Below are 11,858 nucleotides of genomic sequence, written 5' to 3' on the forward strand. Positions count from 1 at the left end.
ACGTAGCCCCCAGTTTGAACTCAACTCGGAACCCGATTCTGCCTGGAATATGAGAGCGAGAATGAATGTAAAAGAAATTTACTCATTAACCATTTCTATCTGACGTTAACGATATGCAGCTGTAACTTTAACGTAAATTGACGAAAGTTACAGCGATACATCGCTGTAAAGATGTATTATAGAAATGTACTTTTAATACATTAATAGATGTAACTTTACTTCACAATTCGTAACCAAATTGCCATTTTCAGCACAAAATATCTGATCCACATATATAAATATGTAACCCTGAGGGACCTAATACCATTCACAATAAGAAGCCAATAGGAAGAACGGACGCAAGCCTTTACGAACCAAATTTAAAACAAGTAGCAAGTCAATATCATGTCGAAAAATAAGAATAACTTGGATTGGCGGAAACGAGTGAAACAGGAGTATTTACGGTTAAGGCAGCAAAAGAGATATAAACGAGCTGATGATGTTAAAGTAGCATGGACCAAAAATAAGGACCAAATGACTGAGACCCTAATAGCAGATCAAAAGAAGTAAGTTCTAAATATTTCTCTTTGTGCATACCATCAACCATCCTAGCCCCCATCAACCCCTCAACCTATAGTCCTCAAAATCATTGTCATATGCATGTTGCTTATGATCCCTTTGATTAAATATGTGTCAATAAAAACAAAAGCTTTTGACATAAGAGAGGATGTCATGATCAGTATCAAGTTCCTTGCTCAGGTCAATACTTATTTCATAGCCTTTACCTGCTTGGCTTTGCTTTATTACACCTTTTGAGGAAATAAAGACGTTTATTACCATTATCAGATCCATCACTGTTTATATTACCATCAACAAATTGGCCATCCCCATCCTATCATATCCTTTGGGAGTAATGAAGTAGTCAATGACCTGTGGATTTTGAAACAAAATGTGCGCTTCCAGATGGACTGATTCTAGAGCATATTGGACTCAACTTCCTGAACTCCCAGCCCATTCAACTTGCATGAAAAAGGCAGAAGTTATAGGAAATGAAGGTATCCATGCAATTTCTATCAATCTGTATATTTTCAAATACAAATGTTAGCTCTTTATATCACACCAGTTATATGTATGTCTTATTTCCTAAAGGAGACATTCAGGTGACGACAATCAAAATCATCAATGCCGTTACCCCCATCCCCACCATGTACACATGGGCCCCAATTCAACAGAATTTCATGGTTGAGGATGAGACTGTCTTGCATAACATTCCTTACATGGGTGATGAAATATTGGATCAAGACGGAACGTTTATTGAAGAGCTCATTAAAAATTACGACGGCAAAGTGCACGGCGATCAGGAGTCAGGGTTCATAGACGACGAGCTTTTTGTAGAGTTGGTGCATGCCCTTATGCAGTTCCAGGATAAACCTGAGGATAAGAAGGCGGATGAGAAGAAAGACGAGAAGGGTAAGGTTGCTGTATGATGTGCAGTTCTTATTATTGAACTCTAGTTCAGTTTAGAGTTAAACCTTCATATTTAACAGAAATCAAATTCACTTTAGGCAAAATGAAGTTAATAATCTTTGTCACAAAATATAAAAATATTTTTCTCAAACTCAGATATCGAGAAAGAAGAGCCGCCCATCAATGAAGCAGATAAAACAAAGAGCAGCTTGGAGTTCCCGTCTATTGTCATCTTCCAAGCTATATCTAGCCAGTTTCCAGATAAAGGTGGCCCAGAAGAACTTCGCGATAAGTAACGATGCAGTCTATGTCTGTTGACAATGTTACAAATATTAAATTATTGTGCAGATATATAGAATTAACTGAGAGAACCGATCCGAGCGCTCCTCCGGAATGTACGCCTAATATAGATGGCCCAAATGCCGCCTCCGTGCCAAGGGAACAGACGATGCACTCATTCCACACTCTTTTCTGCAGAAGGTGCTTTAAATATGATTGCTTCTTGCACAGTAAGTATGAAATGTGTGAATATGTGTTGAAAAATTCCTAGCAGTTAGTTTTATAATAATGGAAGTGCATATTGTTCAGTTTTCTCTAGGAGAATTACGAGTTCAGCTGGGAAATACTGAAGGCTGATATAGCTTAGAGTTATTTAGATTCGTTTAGATTTAGTTCTCCAGTTCTCCTTTTCACTTAAATAATGATTTTTTTTTTGACTTGCTCACACACCTTAAGGATCGGAAGGTAAAGGTGTGTAATTTTAATAGCCGATTTTCGTTCATTATTATCATTCCATTTTCATATTCGCAAACTGCTTATCCTGCAAACTTTAATTATATATGCACTGTTACATAAGCAGTCGATTTTGGACATGTCAATATGCAATGTCAGAGATCAACAACATTTGACGATGACAGCCCTTAATACCTTGCTTATTTAATTGGGAAACAGAGCGCGACCTGGCAACACTTAAATTTGTCCAATTTAACATTTTTTCTCACCATTCATACCATCTCATTAATCATTTCCGCCTTTTATTTACTGTGTTTCGTGTTTGGTAGCCTCAAATGTCATCTTTGATTAGGGTTGCAAGCCTGCCCAGGACCCAATTTGCAGAAGAGAAGAGGACCTGATTTGAAACCTTTTAGTGAGCCATGTGGACTTGATTGCTACATGCATTTGGTAAGAAGAAAATATTTTTCTTCAAATGTTCCAAATGTAAAAATCTGTCTGGGACTTGATATGTAGTGTAGAACTCCACATTTGAATTAAATGCCTGCAAAACTATAACAGTTTTAACGAGTAAAATTTTAACTAGAGCAGGTCTGTGAATGATCGTGATGTATGAATAAACTTTTCTTCTTTAGGATGAAGTTAAAGAAAAATTGGCTGCAAAAGCGAAACAAGACGAGGAATCGGAGAGAGTGGAAAATGAGAAAGAACTTGAAAAAGAGAAGAAGCGCAAATCAATAGGCGAAGTGATTGAAGCTAAGGTGGTGGTAAACGGTTCTAATCCGCGAAAGATCTGCAAGCAAACCAGTGTGGACTCTGGAAATGAGGCAAGTTCGGAAGATAGCAATGATAGCAACAAAGGTAAGATAACAAGTACTTATTATTTACTCGTCTAACAATAAATTTGGCGCATCTAGACTGTGAAAACGGCGATCCAGTATCCACCGCTACGTCATTTAGCCTCCTGGGATTAATGGGTGCCAATGACCATAATGAGTGGACTGGATCCGACGAAAGTTTGTTCCGAGGACTGCATAAAGTGTTTTTAAACAACTACTGCGCTGTTGCCCAAATCATGTTGACAAAAACATGCCAGCAGGTAAGTTTAGCAAATTTCATCGAAGTGGAATATAAAAAAAAGTTTTTTATTATCTGGGATAAGTTCATTTGTTTGTATGGGCTTAGCCTTCATACTTTTTCTCTGTTAGGTGTACCACTTTGCCCAGAAAGAAGCTGCTGATATTCCTGCAGAGGAAACTATGCGGGATTACACCCCTCCCCGTAAAAAGAAAAAGAAATATCGTTTATGGTCCATGCACTGTCGCAAGATTCAGCTGAAGAAGGACTCGAGTAGCAATCACGTTTATAACTTCACTCCGTGTGATCATCCGGGACAGAACTGCGATAATAATTGCCCTTGCATAGGCGCTCAGAATTTTTGCGAGAAGTTTTGCCAGTGCAGTTCAGACTGTAAGCAATCCATTTTGCTTCTCTTAAGTATACAGGGAGTCCAAACTCTCTTAAAGATTGATTGTAGATGTATTTAATGGTTGAAACATTTATTCAATGTGACAATTTCTTGTCCGTTTGTAACGCAGAGAAATGTCCATGGATAGGGTCGATCTAAACACATTGGAAACAGACCAATGTATTATTGTATTACTTTACAGGGGGGTTAACGTCACCCCAAAAAATTACAATTGCTTACTTTGCTCATGTAAATTTCAAAGCACGAAACTGTTGTTATAGGTCAAAATCGATTCCCCGGGTGTCGGTGCAAGGCGCAATGCAATACGAAACAATGTCCATGTTATTTGGCAGTGAGAGAATGCGACCCAGACTTATGTCAGACCTGCGGAGCAGATCAGTTTGACGTATCCAAGATTACCTGCAAAAATGTTAGTGTGCAGAGAGGACTTCGTAAGTACATCTTCATGATATCTTGAAATGTTTGAATTGCAAAGACGATTTAATTGCTTTCGATAGCTTTAGGACACAAACTTATATTTACAAAAAGATCAGTGAAAATTTAAGAGTAAAACAATGTATTATTATTTTGTACACATAGACAAACACCTTCTAATGGCTCCATCGGATGTGGCCGGATGGGGAATTTTCCTGAAGGACAGCGCCCAGAAGAACGAGTTCATTTCCGAATATTGCGGGGAAATAATCTCGCAGGACGAAGCAGATCGTCGTGGGAAGGTGTATGACAAATACATGTGCTCGTTTCTTTTTAATTTAAATAATGGTAAATTGGCTTTATCATCCACCAAGCAGTTTTGCGTTTAACACTTAAGTTGAAACCAAATCGCAAAAGTTTCCTTTCGTGGACATTTTTGAAGCTTTCAACACGAATTTAGATCAAAAATGAGAAAATTTCTTTTTATCCTTTTTAGACTTCGTTGTGGACGCCACTCGAAAGGGCAATAAAATTCGCTTTGCAAACCACTCCATAAACCCGAATTGTTACGCGAAAGTGATGATGGTAAACGGAGATCACAGAATTGGGATTTTCGCCAAGAGGGCCATTCAGCCAGGAGAAGAGTTGTTCTTCGATTATAGGTAGGTGGTCATTTCATTAATAAAATGTAAAAAAAAAACATTTTTTGATAATAAACAAGTTTATACTCACAAATCATTTTTATGTGAGTAATTCTGTATTAAATTAATTTGTACTCGTTCCAGGTATGGACCTACAGAACAATTGAAATTTGTGGGTATCGAAAGAGAAATGGAATTTTTGTAAGTTAGTTATAAGATGTCAAGGTAACGAAAAGTCCACGTGTAAATTCTCTATTAGAGAGTCTATTAGAAGTATGCATTGTCTAATCGCATATAATAATCAAATCGTTAAAAACTCCGTGAAAAGATTAAGGGAAATGGAATAGTTACAGAAAGACAGGAAATCTCAAATATCATTTTTGTGAAACTATACAAGGAATATTACACTCTTTACTTCAGACTTTTATTATATTTTTATACGAATTACATTTAAAGGTTCTTACTGAAACTATAGTATTGTGAATGATAGTGATGGATGTATTTATTCATTAGTCTCCAATAATTTAAATGTATTGTTAATTTGATCAGATTCACTTGCTTTTAAGAAGTTCTGAAGTAATTAATTGTTTCTACTTACCGGCAGATTGGATTATATTTCGGGTTAATTCGATTTTTTTAATTTTTGCACCTCTACATGTAGAACTTTTTACAATTTCTTATGTTTTAGGTAATTTTAAGATTTAGTTCTAGATATACTCTTTCTTTTGCTTATTGCACTGATTGTTGTAATGAAATAATTTTTGGTGAATAATTGTGTTTAATGTTTGAATAAAATATGGGTAAAACGAAGGAACTTAAAGTTCCTGTAACCTCCTAGGAAGACTGCAAATACTAAATATTCTAAGAAGACATAAACCAAGATATAGCATCAAAAAACAATAAATTCTCAATATACTTTTATTTAAATATTAATATAAACAAACAAATTCAATATTAAATATCTCAAATATAATATAAAATGTTTCATATCACAGCTAAGTCTATAATGATAATACAGAAATCAGTTAAAAAATTTACAATGTTGCCTCGATTACGCAATTTGAAATTAATAGGGAACAAATTCTCGTTCCAATACTTACGTTCCTTTCTGAAATAAATACATTCAAAATAGACTATGTGCACCATGTATACAATATATTGGTTAATATTACTAAGCGGCAACTATTCAAATTCAATGGCATTGAACTAAAGGAGGGAACACACTATTTAGGGTCACTAACTTTTAGGCTGCGCAATATAGCACCTATTGATCTGCGTTAAAAAATGTATTGGCCGTCTTAGAAATTGAGGTATGTGTTCAGGGTTGCTAAGACCCCTAAAATAAAAACCGTAATTTGGTCACTTCTCGCACTTATCAATTCTTTCATTTACCTGCTAAAGCAGTAACGGATCAGTTTCAGACCAATAAACAAAATTAAAATAATTTTAATAAGCAGTGGACGTTTGAAGAAACTACAAAGCCCTAGAGAATATATCTCAAAGTACCTACAAGCTAAATGAAGTGTTTAAGATAGTGGAGAACAGTTTTTAATGGAAGAGATAATGGTGGAAGTTCGTTATTGATTTGGTTAATTAATGATAACCGTTTTCATGGGAATGAGAAACGATGTTAGAGAAGGAAATAGAATGGAGGCCTCGATGTGCCACTTACTATGAGACCAGTAAAACGCCTTAGTATTAGTGATGCTTATACTATTTTTTGCATGATCGTCACCGCATAATCACAATACTTAAGAAAAAAACTGTTGAAATGATATTTCCTTGCACTCAGATAATTTAGAATATTTGTGGTTAACCCTAAATTTTACTTTCCATCCTAGAAACATAAGGGACCTATGATGTAACTTTTTGCTTACCTTTCTAGGCCGGTAAGTTCATTTTGTTAGCCTTGACAACTGGGCAATAAACCTTTGTGTTTTGAACGGATACTGTAAATACTCGGAAACAAACAGGTCGCCCAAAAAAACATTCTAAAGCTATTGCAGAAAACATCAGGAAAATTACTAAAAAATGTATTAAAAAAACTGTTTATAACTTAATAAAGCTAAGACCTCAGCATTTGAATTATTTCGGATAATATTTAATATAAATCGGATAAATATCTAATGAGGCAAAATGTCGTACACATCGCCGTAACTAATATATCCTTAAAATCACACAAAGAAAACGCATTGTGTTCTCAATTAGCCCTCGATCTTGTTTGTGGTGTAGCGGTGAAATTATAATATTGCTTGCACTGATTTAATGCAATCTTGATCAAATATTGATTCGACTAATAGTCTTTCATACTGCTTAATAGGAATGTCTGTAATATTTCAATTTTTTTTTCAGAGGCTATCGATGCTGTTTTCGCTTTTTAACCAATTTTCCAACAATTTCACCAAACGAATAAGTCGTACCTTACCTTCAATAAGTAATACCACCTATTGCAGCACCTCAAAGCTTCATTATATCGCCTTCTGCAACTTCTTCCGGCTAAATATGCTCTTATGAAGGCACCGGAATTACCTTTAAGCTCTTTGTGCACACCCGATGATTTACTTCGCAATTTACTCAGTCGAACTTAGTCCATTGTTTCTGAGGACTGCATTGGTTCGGTTGTACTGTAAAGGGATCGAAGCTAGTTTCACCCCGACTGCTTTCCGAATTTCTCGCGGAAGTAAAATTAAAGTTCAAACCGTAGTCTTGGAGAAGGTCTTGGTCCTGTCTGCTAAAACTTGTCGTTCGTCCTACCCCATTCGAGACGATTTGGTGGTTCTCGTAAGAGGAACTGTACAGGGGGTTCAGAACGCTCAATGGCGGGACGGCGGGATTGTCGGAGGGTGTGGAGTATGACGAGGTGGATGATTGAGATTTGAGGGGGTCGAAGTCGTCCAAGTCTGATGTCGAATCTAGGCGAATGAGGTCCTCTGAGACATCCGGTTGCTGAAATGTTTTTTATATAAATTCGGAAATGCACGACTTAACAAAAAAATAAGGCAGACATGGAGTAAAACGATCAAGCTTTCTAACAATTTGGGCGCAATCAAAAAGCATAAAATCAGTTTTTCTTTACTTTGGAAATAGAAGATCGTGGTCAAAATAGTCCAAATATAATTACCCGTTACATGCAGTTTTTTAGGCAGTACCTCCATGAAGAAGCAAATGTATGTAGAAGAGATTCTGTTTCCAACAATCTATCCACCAAATTTCTCCGAAGACGTATATCTACATCAACCGAAACAGAAACTTTCCTATTATTTAACCCAAGAACGCTACTATTACACTTTCACATCTACAACCCCTGCAAGAACTACACTCACCTTTCGCCTGCTGGGAGGGTACTGCATCGGCGGTGTCAATTTTACAATATCCACACTGTTTCTATTTGCCAGATAAAATACCGGATCACCATTCTCATTCTGTCCTCCACCAACAATAAATGCTTTGGACGTGTCTAACAGGTCCTCCTGCGATTGTTTGGAGGGGATTTTGGATGGGGATGAAAACGTGTCGTCAAGAGGTGACTGCAGCAAATTCCGAGTATCTCGGTGGCTAGAGGAGAGGAAAAAACGGTTTGAGGATAAAGATGGAAGCGGTGGTAATGAGGGCCGAGGAGGCGGGATTGGCCACCTGTCGGGACTGGCGGGCGAGCTAATCGTATTTTTGAAGTTTTCCAAGCTGCGAACAGGTTTTAGCTGCAAAAAGCCAGAAACAGTGAACACCACACCATTGCACTCAATTTTATGTAGTATTTTGGACGCAAAACATAAAGCACATTTCATAAAACACTAGGGAATGAAGCAAATACATTTAAAGAAAATTACATAAAAATAACAATCTTTAAAACTAAATTCTTCTATAAAAAATAATGATTTATTGAACGTATCTTTTATTAATATACCATTGGTGTAACTTCTATATCCTTTCAACAAAAGGACACCTGTGTGAGCATTTTTTCTAAAAATCTCAGCATACAAACAAGATATAGAACATCTGCCAATTTAGTCAGAAAGTTGATCACTTTTTTAGATAGACTGGCGGATGAGAACCGGGACAATGTAGTGTTCAATAAAGAGACTTACTGAGCGATCTACTGGCGGCGTGTCAAGTTTCAACTGAAGTAAATCCTGCATTTCATTCATGAGGTCTATTCGAGGTATCTCTATAGGGCTACCGCTTCTCGGTGTATCGAGCACGTCGGGGGTATGAGGCTGCGAGCCCGGACTCAACGGACTGTACGACCTACATTACAACCAAACTGACTGCTAAATTTCAGAAAAATATGATTAATCCTACCTTTGCAAATTGGCATTCTTAATGGCCAAGGAAGCATCTTTTTTATAATTGGTTACTGGAATCATGAAATCCGACATGATTTTCCTTTTGGTCGTGGGTGAACTGGGCGCTGAACGAGGTTTAGCGCTGCCATACATACTGCTAGAATCGGAACCGCCTTGGCCGTCTTTCAATTTGGATCGAAGACCTTTATATGCACTTTTCATTCCTTTTCCGCTATCCTTAACCTGAACAAAACTTGATTTTATTAAATAACTGAGACACAATTATTATGTCATGCAAAAAAAAGTGGCATAATACATCTCGCACTCACCGTTTTAACAGCTGACTTCATAGCCGGATTTGCCTGAAATTTAAATAATCAGTCTAGAAATAGACTTAATAGATTCAAATGTTGCGAAGATTTCTATCCAAAAACGTACCTTCTCCTTGACGCTTTTCAAAAAGGCAGTACCTTCTTTCTTCATCGATGACGTCCATTCTTTGTACTGTTGCTTCAATTTGGAGCCTGACTTGGCTGAGTAATTCTCCAATTCAAACTCGAATTCATCAGAAAATCCCCTTCCTGTATTCAACAAAGTTAATCTTTCTTCAATAAACTATAAAAAAAAATACAGCTTAATATAAACATAAATCTCAAAAAATTTTTGCAGGTAAAAGAACCCGGTATCATTTACTTGTTGAAATATTTGTAGTTGCAACATTTTTCTTAAAAATGGCTGTAAAGATATGGGTCTAGTCTCAATGAATCTTTCTTCGTCGAAGGTAACTTTTTGTCCGTGTTGAAATTTGAGGGCATCTCTATATCCTCCTATGAGCTGGACTAGCGCCCGTAAAAACGCTCTCGGAACCCAATCACCCAAAACGGCTGATTTGTTGCGCAGTTGTTTTCGTAAGGAGGTTATCTGGAAATTGATTAAATGCACTATTAGTTTTTTCATAGATAGAAAACATGATTTTGTTAAAAAAAACTTGATCAATTTGCTATACAGAAAATTATGTTCAAAGATTAAAATAAAATTTTAACTTACCACATCTTGAGGTAAATTATTTAAATCATCAAAGGGGGTTTCTACCGTATTATTGTCAGCATCTAAAATAACAACGTCGCCAATCTCTGACCTGGAAACTTTCTGAACCAAATCAAAAAATACATTAAACAAATTATATTGTGCTCTTAGGAAATTGTGTTTATTAATACAAACCTTCATAACTTCATCAGGAACACCAATTAAAAATGGCATGGGTGCCAACAAGTAATCTACAAGAGACAGTGGTAAGAGGGGAATAAATATGTGCTGCCATATCATCGGATAAATGATATCGTTTGCGGACTGAACGCAGGCGCTTAATCTCTTCAGCTTTTTAGAAGTAAAAATTATTCTCCTTTCATACAACATTGAGGCAAAGATGATCATCATGTTATTTGTATCAACTGCATTATAATACTCTGTAAGGTTGCGCTGAAACATCAGTAAGATAATTAAAAATGTATAAAAAGATAAATGTGTATTATTTACATTTTCTGGGATGCTTGGTAATTGAAAAGGTTTAGGAACATCAACAGTAAATGTCTGAAATGTAAGAATTTCTCATAAAATATCCTAATGATGGTGCATTGGCAGGCTTACATTTTGGCCCCTGTTAAAAGGTATAACAATTTTTTTCCCTGGTTCAGCAATTCTAGTATTATATAGAGTAGACAAAAATTCACTAAGGTCTTCAGTTCTTGAGCTGTGCATCAACACAGCCGTTGTATCTAGAAATCTACCAGAAGAATAATATCAACTCATGTCATGCATAAATAACTCTCAATTATTAGTTTCCTGTTCCACCTATTACCTACTTGTAAAATGACTGATGCCATGGCAAATAGCTTAGTACTACAATGGCTGTTTCAGATTTTGGATCGTGTCTACAGAAACCAAAGGTCCATTTGGATTCTAAATCGGTCAGCACAAAGGAATAATGCTGAATGACCTCACTGAAATATTAAATAATTACCCTAACATCATAATATAAAGAGCTCTATATATTATTAGCATTTCAGACCATTATTATGAAATAATTAAGTTTAGGGTTCTTGAGTGGACAAACAAGAACAGTATGTTTAAAAGTTTTATTCTCCACAAAATTTAATAAATTTTCTGGACAGATTGGCGAACGAGAACTGTCATCCAAATTAAATTTGGCCAACCCTTATATTTAAATAATCACATTAACTTACTTTTGGAATTTATATGGATATGCAAATTTCGGAACTGACTTTAGGACTTCTGCATCTTTATATTTATCAGGATATTGCTGAATTATCCAGGCATCTTTACCTTCAGTGGGAGGAACAACTTCACAAAAACATTCAAAAAAATGCTTCACGTTTTCCCTAAAAGGGAAACAATTCCTAGCAATTTAAATACGTAAATAATTACAAATTAGAAAGTATTTTAGCTACGGTGTCATTGTCGTACCATAGAATTGCATAAAAATTAGGTATTTACCTGATTCTTGAACTCATTACAGAAATGTGACATGCAATTCAATACTAAGCAGGCAATCAGGCACACATTGCGACTGTTAATAGATAGGTTTTAAGATTGTTTTAATCCTAAAATTCAGGGTTCGAAATGTACTGTTTTAATTATTGTAGAAAATTATTCCTTCAATAAATTACCTAAAAAAATAACAAACCCACTTGATAAATTTTTGTTGTCACTGTCATTATTAACTGACATGCAAATGTCAATCAGGATGAGTTAAGGATAGGTCATCTTTAATAGGTGGCAAAGCTAGCTATGTCAACGTCGCAACCCTGTATACCACCCTCAAGGTATTTTTAC

At 36.0% G+C, this 11,858-nt stretch overlaps 2 protein-coding genes across 4 annotated transcripts; one reads left to right on the forward strand and one right to left on the reverse strand.

Moving 5' to 3' along the window:
- The first annotated feature begins 251 nt into the window (after positions 1 to 251).
- Positions 252 to 5,340, forward strand: E(z) (histone-lysine N-methyltransferase E(z)). 2 transcript variants are annotated; one of them, XM_066400264.1, is made up of 14 exons: positions 252 to 545; positions 943 to 1,034; positions 1,129 to 1,449; positions 1,603 to 1,738; positions 1,795 to 1,955; positions 2,182 to 2,196; positions 2,531 to 2,628; positions 2,814 to 3,039; positions 3,096 to 3,277; positions 3,387 to 3,648; positions 3,928 to 4,098; positions 4,247 to 4,429; positions 4,578 to 4,743; positions 4,867 to 5,340. In XM_066400264.1, exons 1-14 carry the CDS (start codon positions 385 to 387, stop codon positions 4,925 to 4,927), a joined length of 2,235 nt encoding a protein of 744 aa, XP_066256361.1. In that variant the 5' UTR covers positions 252 to 384; the 3' UTR covers positions 4,928 to 5,340. The 2 variants fall into 2 exon arrangements, with proteins under 2 accessions (XP_066256361.1, XP_066256362.1); XM_066400265.1 differs by lacking the exon at positions 2,182 to 2,196 and having other exon boundaries at positions 253 to 545; positions 4,867 to 5,337.
- A 285-nt stretch (positions 5,341 to 5,625) lies between these two features.
- LOC136415608 (DENN domain-containing protein 1A-like) lies at positions 5,626 to 11,717 on the reverse strand. 2 transcript variants are annotated; one of them, XM_066400261.1, is made up of 14 exons: positions 11,520 to 11,717; positions 11,249 to 11,404; positions 10,868 to 11,005; positions 10,653 to 10,788; positions 10,542 to 10,595; positions 10,227 to 10,484; positions 10,053 to 10,154; positions 9,699 to 9,926; positions 9,444 to 9,620; positions 9,335 to 9,367; positions 9,022 to 9,248; positions 8,808 to 8,967; positions 8,046 to 8,420; positions 5,626 to 7,668 (listed from the first exon to the last, which is right to left on the reverse strand). In XM_066400261.1, the coding sequence occupies exons 1-14, from the start codon at positions 11,534 to 11,536 to the stop codon at positions 7,297 to 7,299; spliced, it is 2,433 nt and encodes an 810-aa protein (XP_066256358.1). In that variant the 5' UTR covers positions 11,537 to 11,717; the 3' UTR covers positions 5,626 to 7,296. The 2 variants fall into 2 exon arrangements, with proteins under 2 accessions (XP_066256358.1, XP_066256359.1); XM_066400262.1 differs by lacking the exon at positions 8,046 to 8,420.
- Between the last annotated feature and the right edge of the window lie 141 nt (positions 11,718 to 11,858).

The sequence above is a fragment of the Euwallacea similis genome, chromosome 20 (genome assembly GCF_039881205.1).
Source record: "Euwallacea similis isolate ESF13 chromosome 20, ESF131.1, whole genome shotgun sequence".
In the NCBI taxonomy this organism is placed as follows: Eukaryota; Metazoa; Arthropoda; class Insecta; order Coleoptera; family Curculionidae; genus Euwallacea; species Euwallacea similis.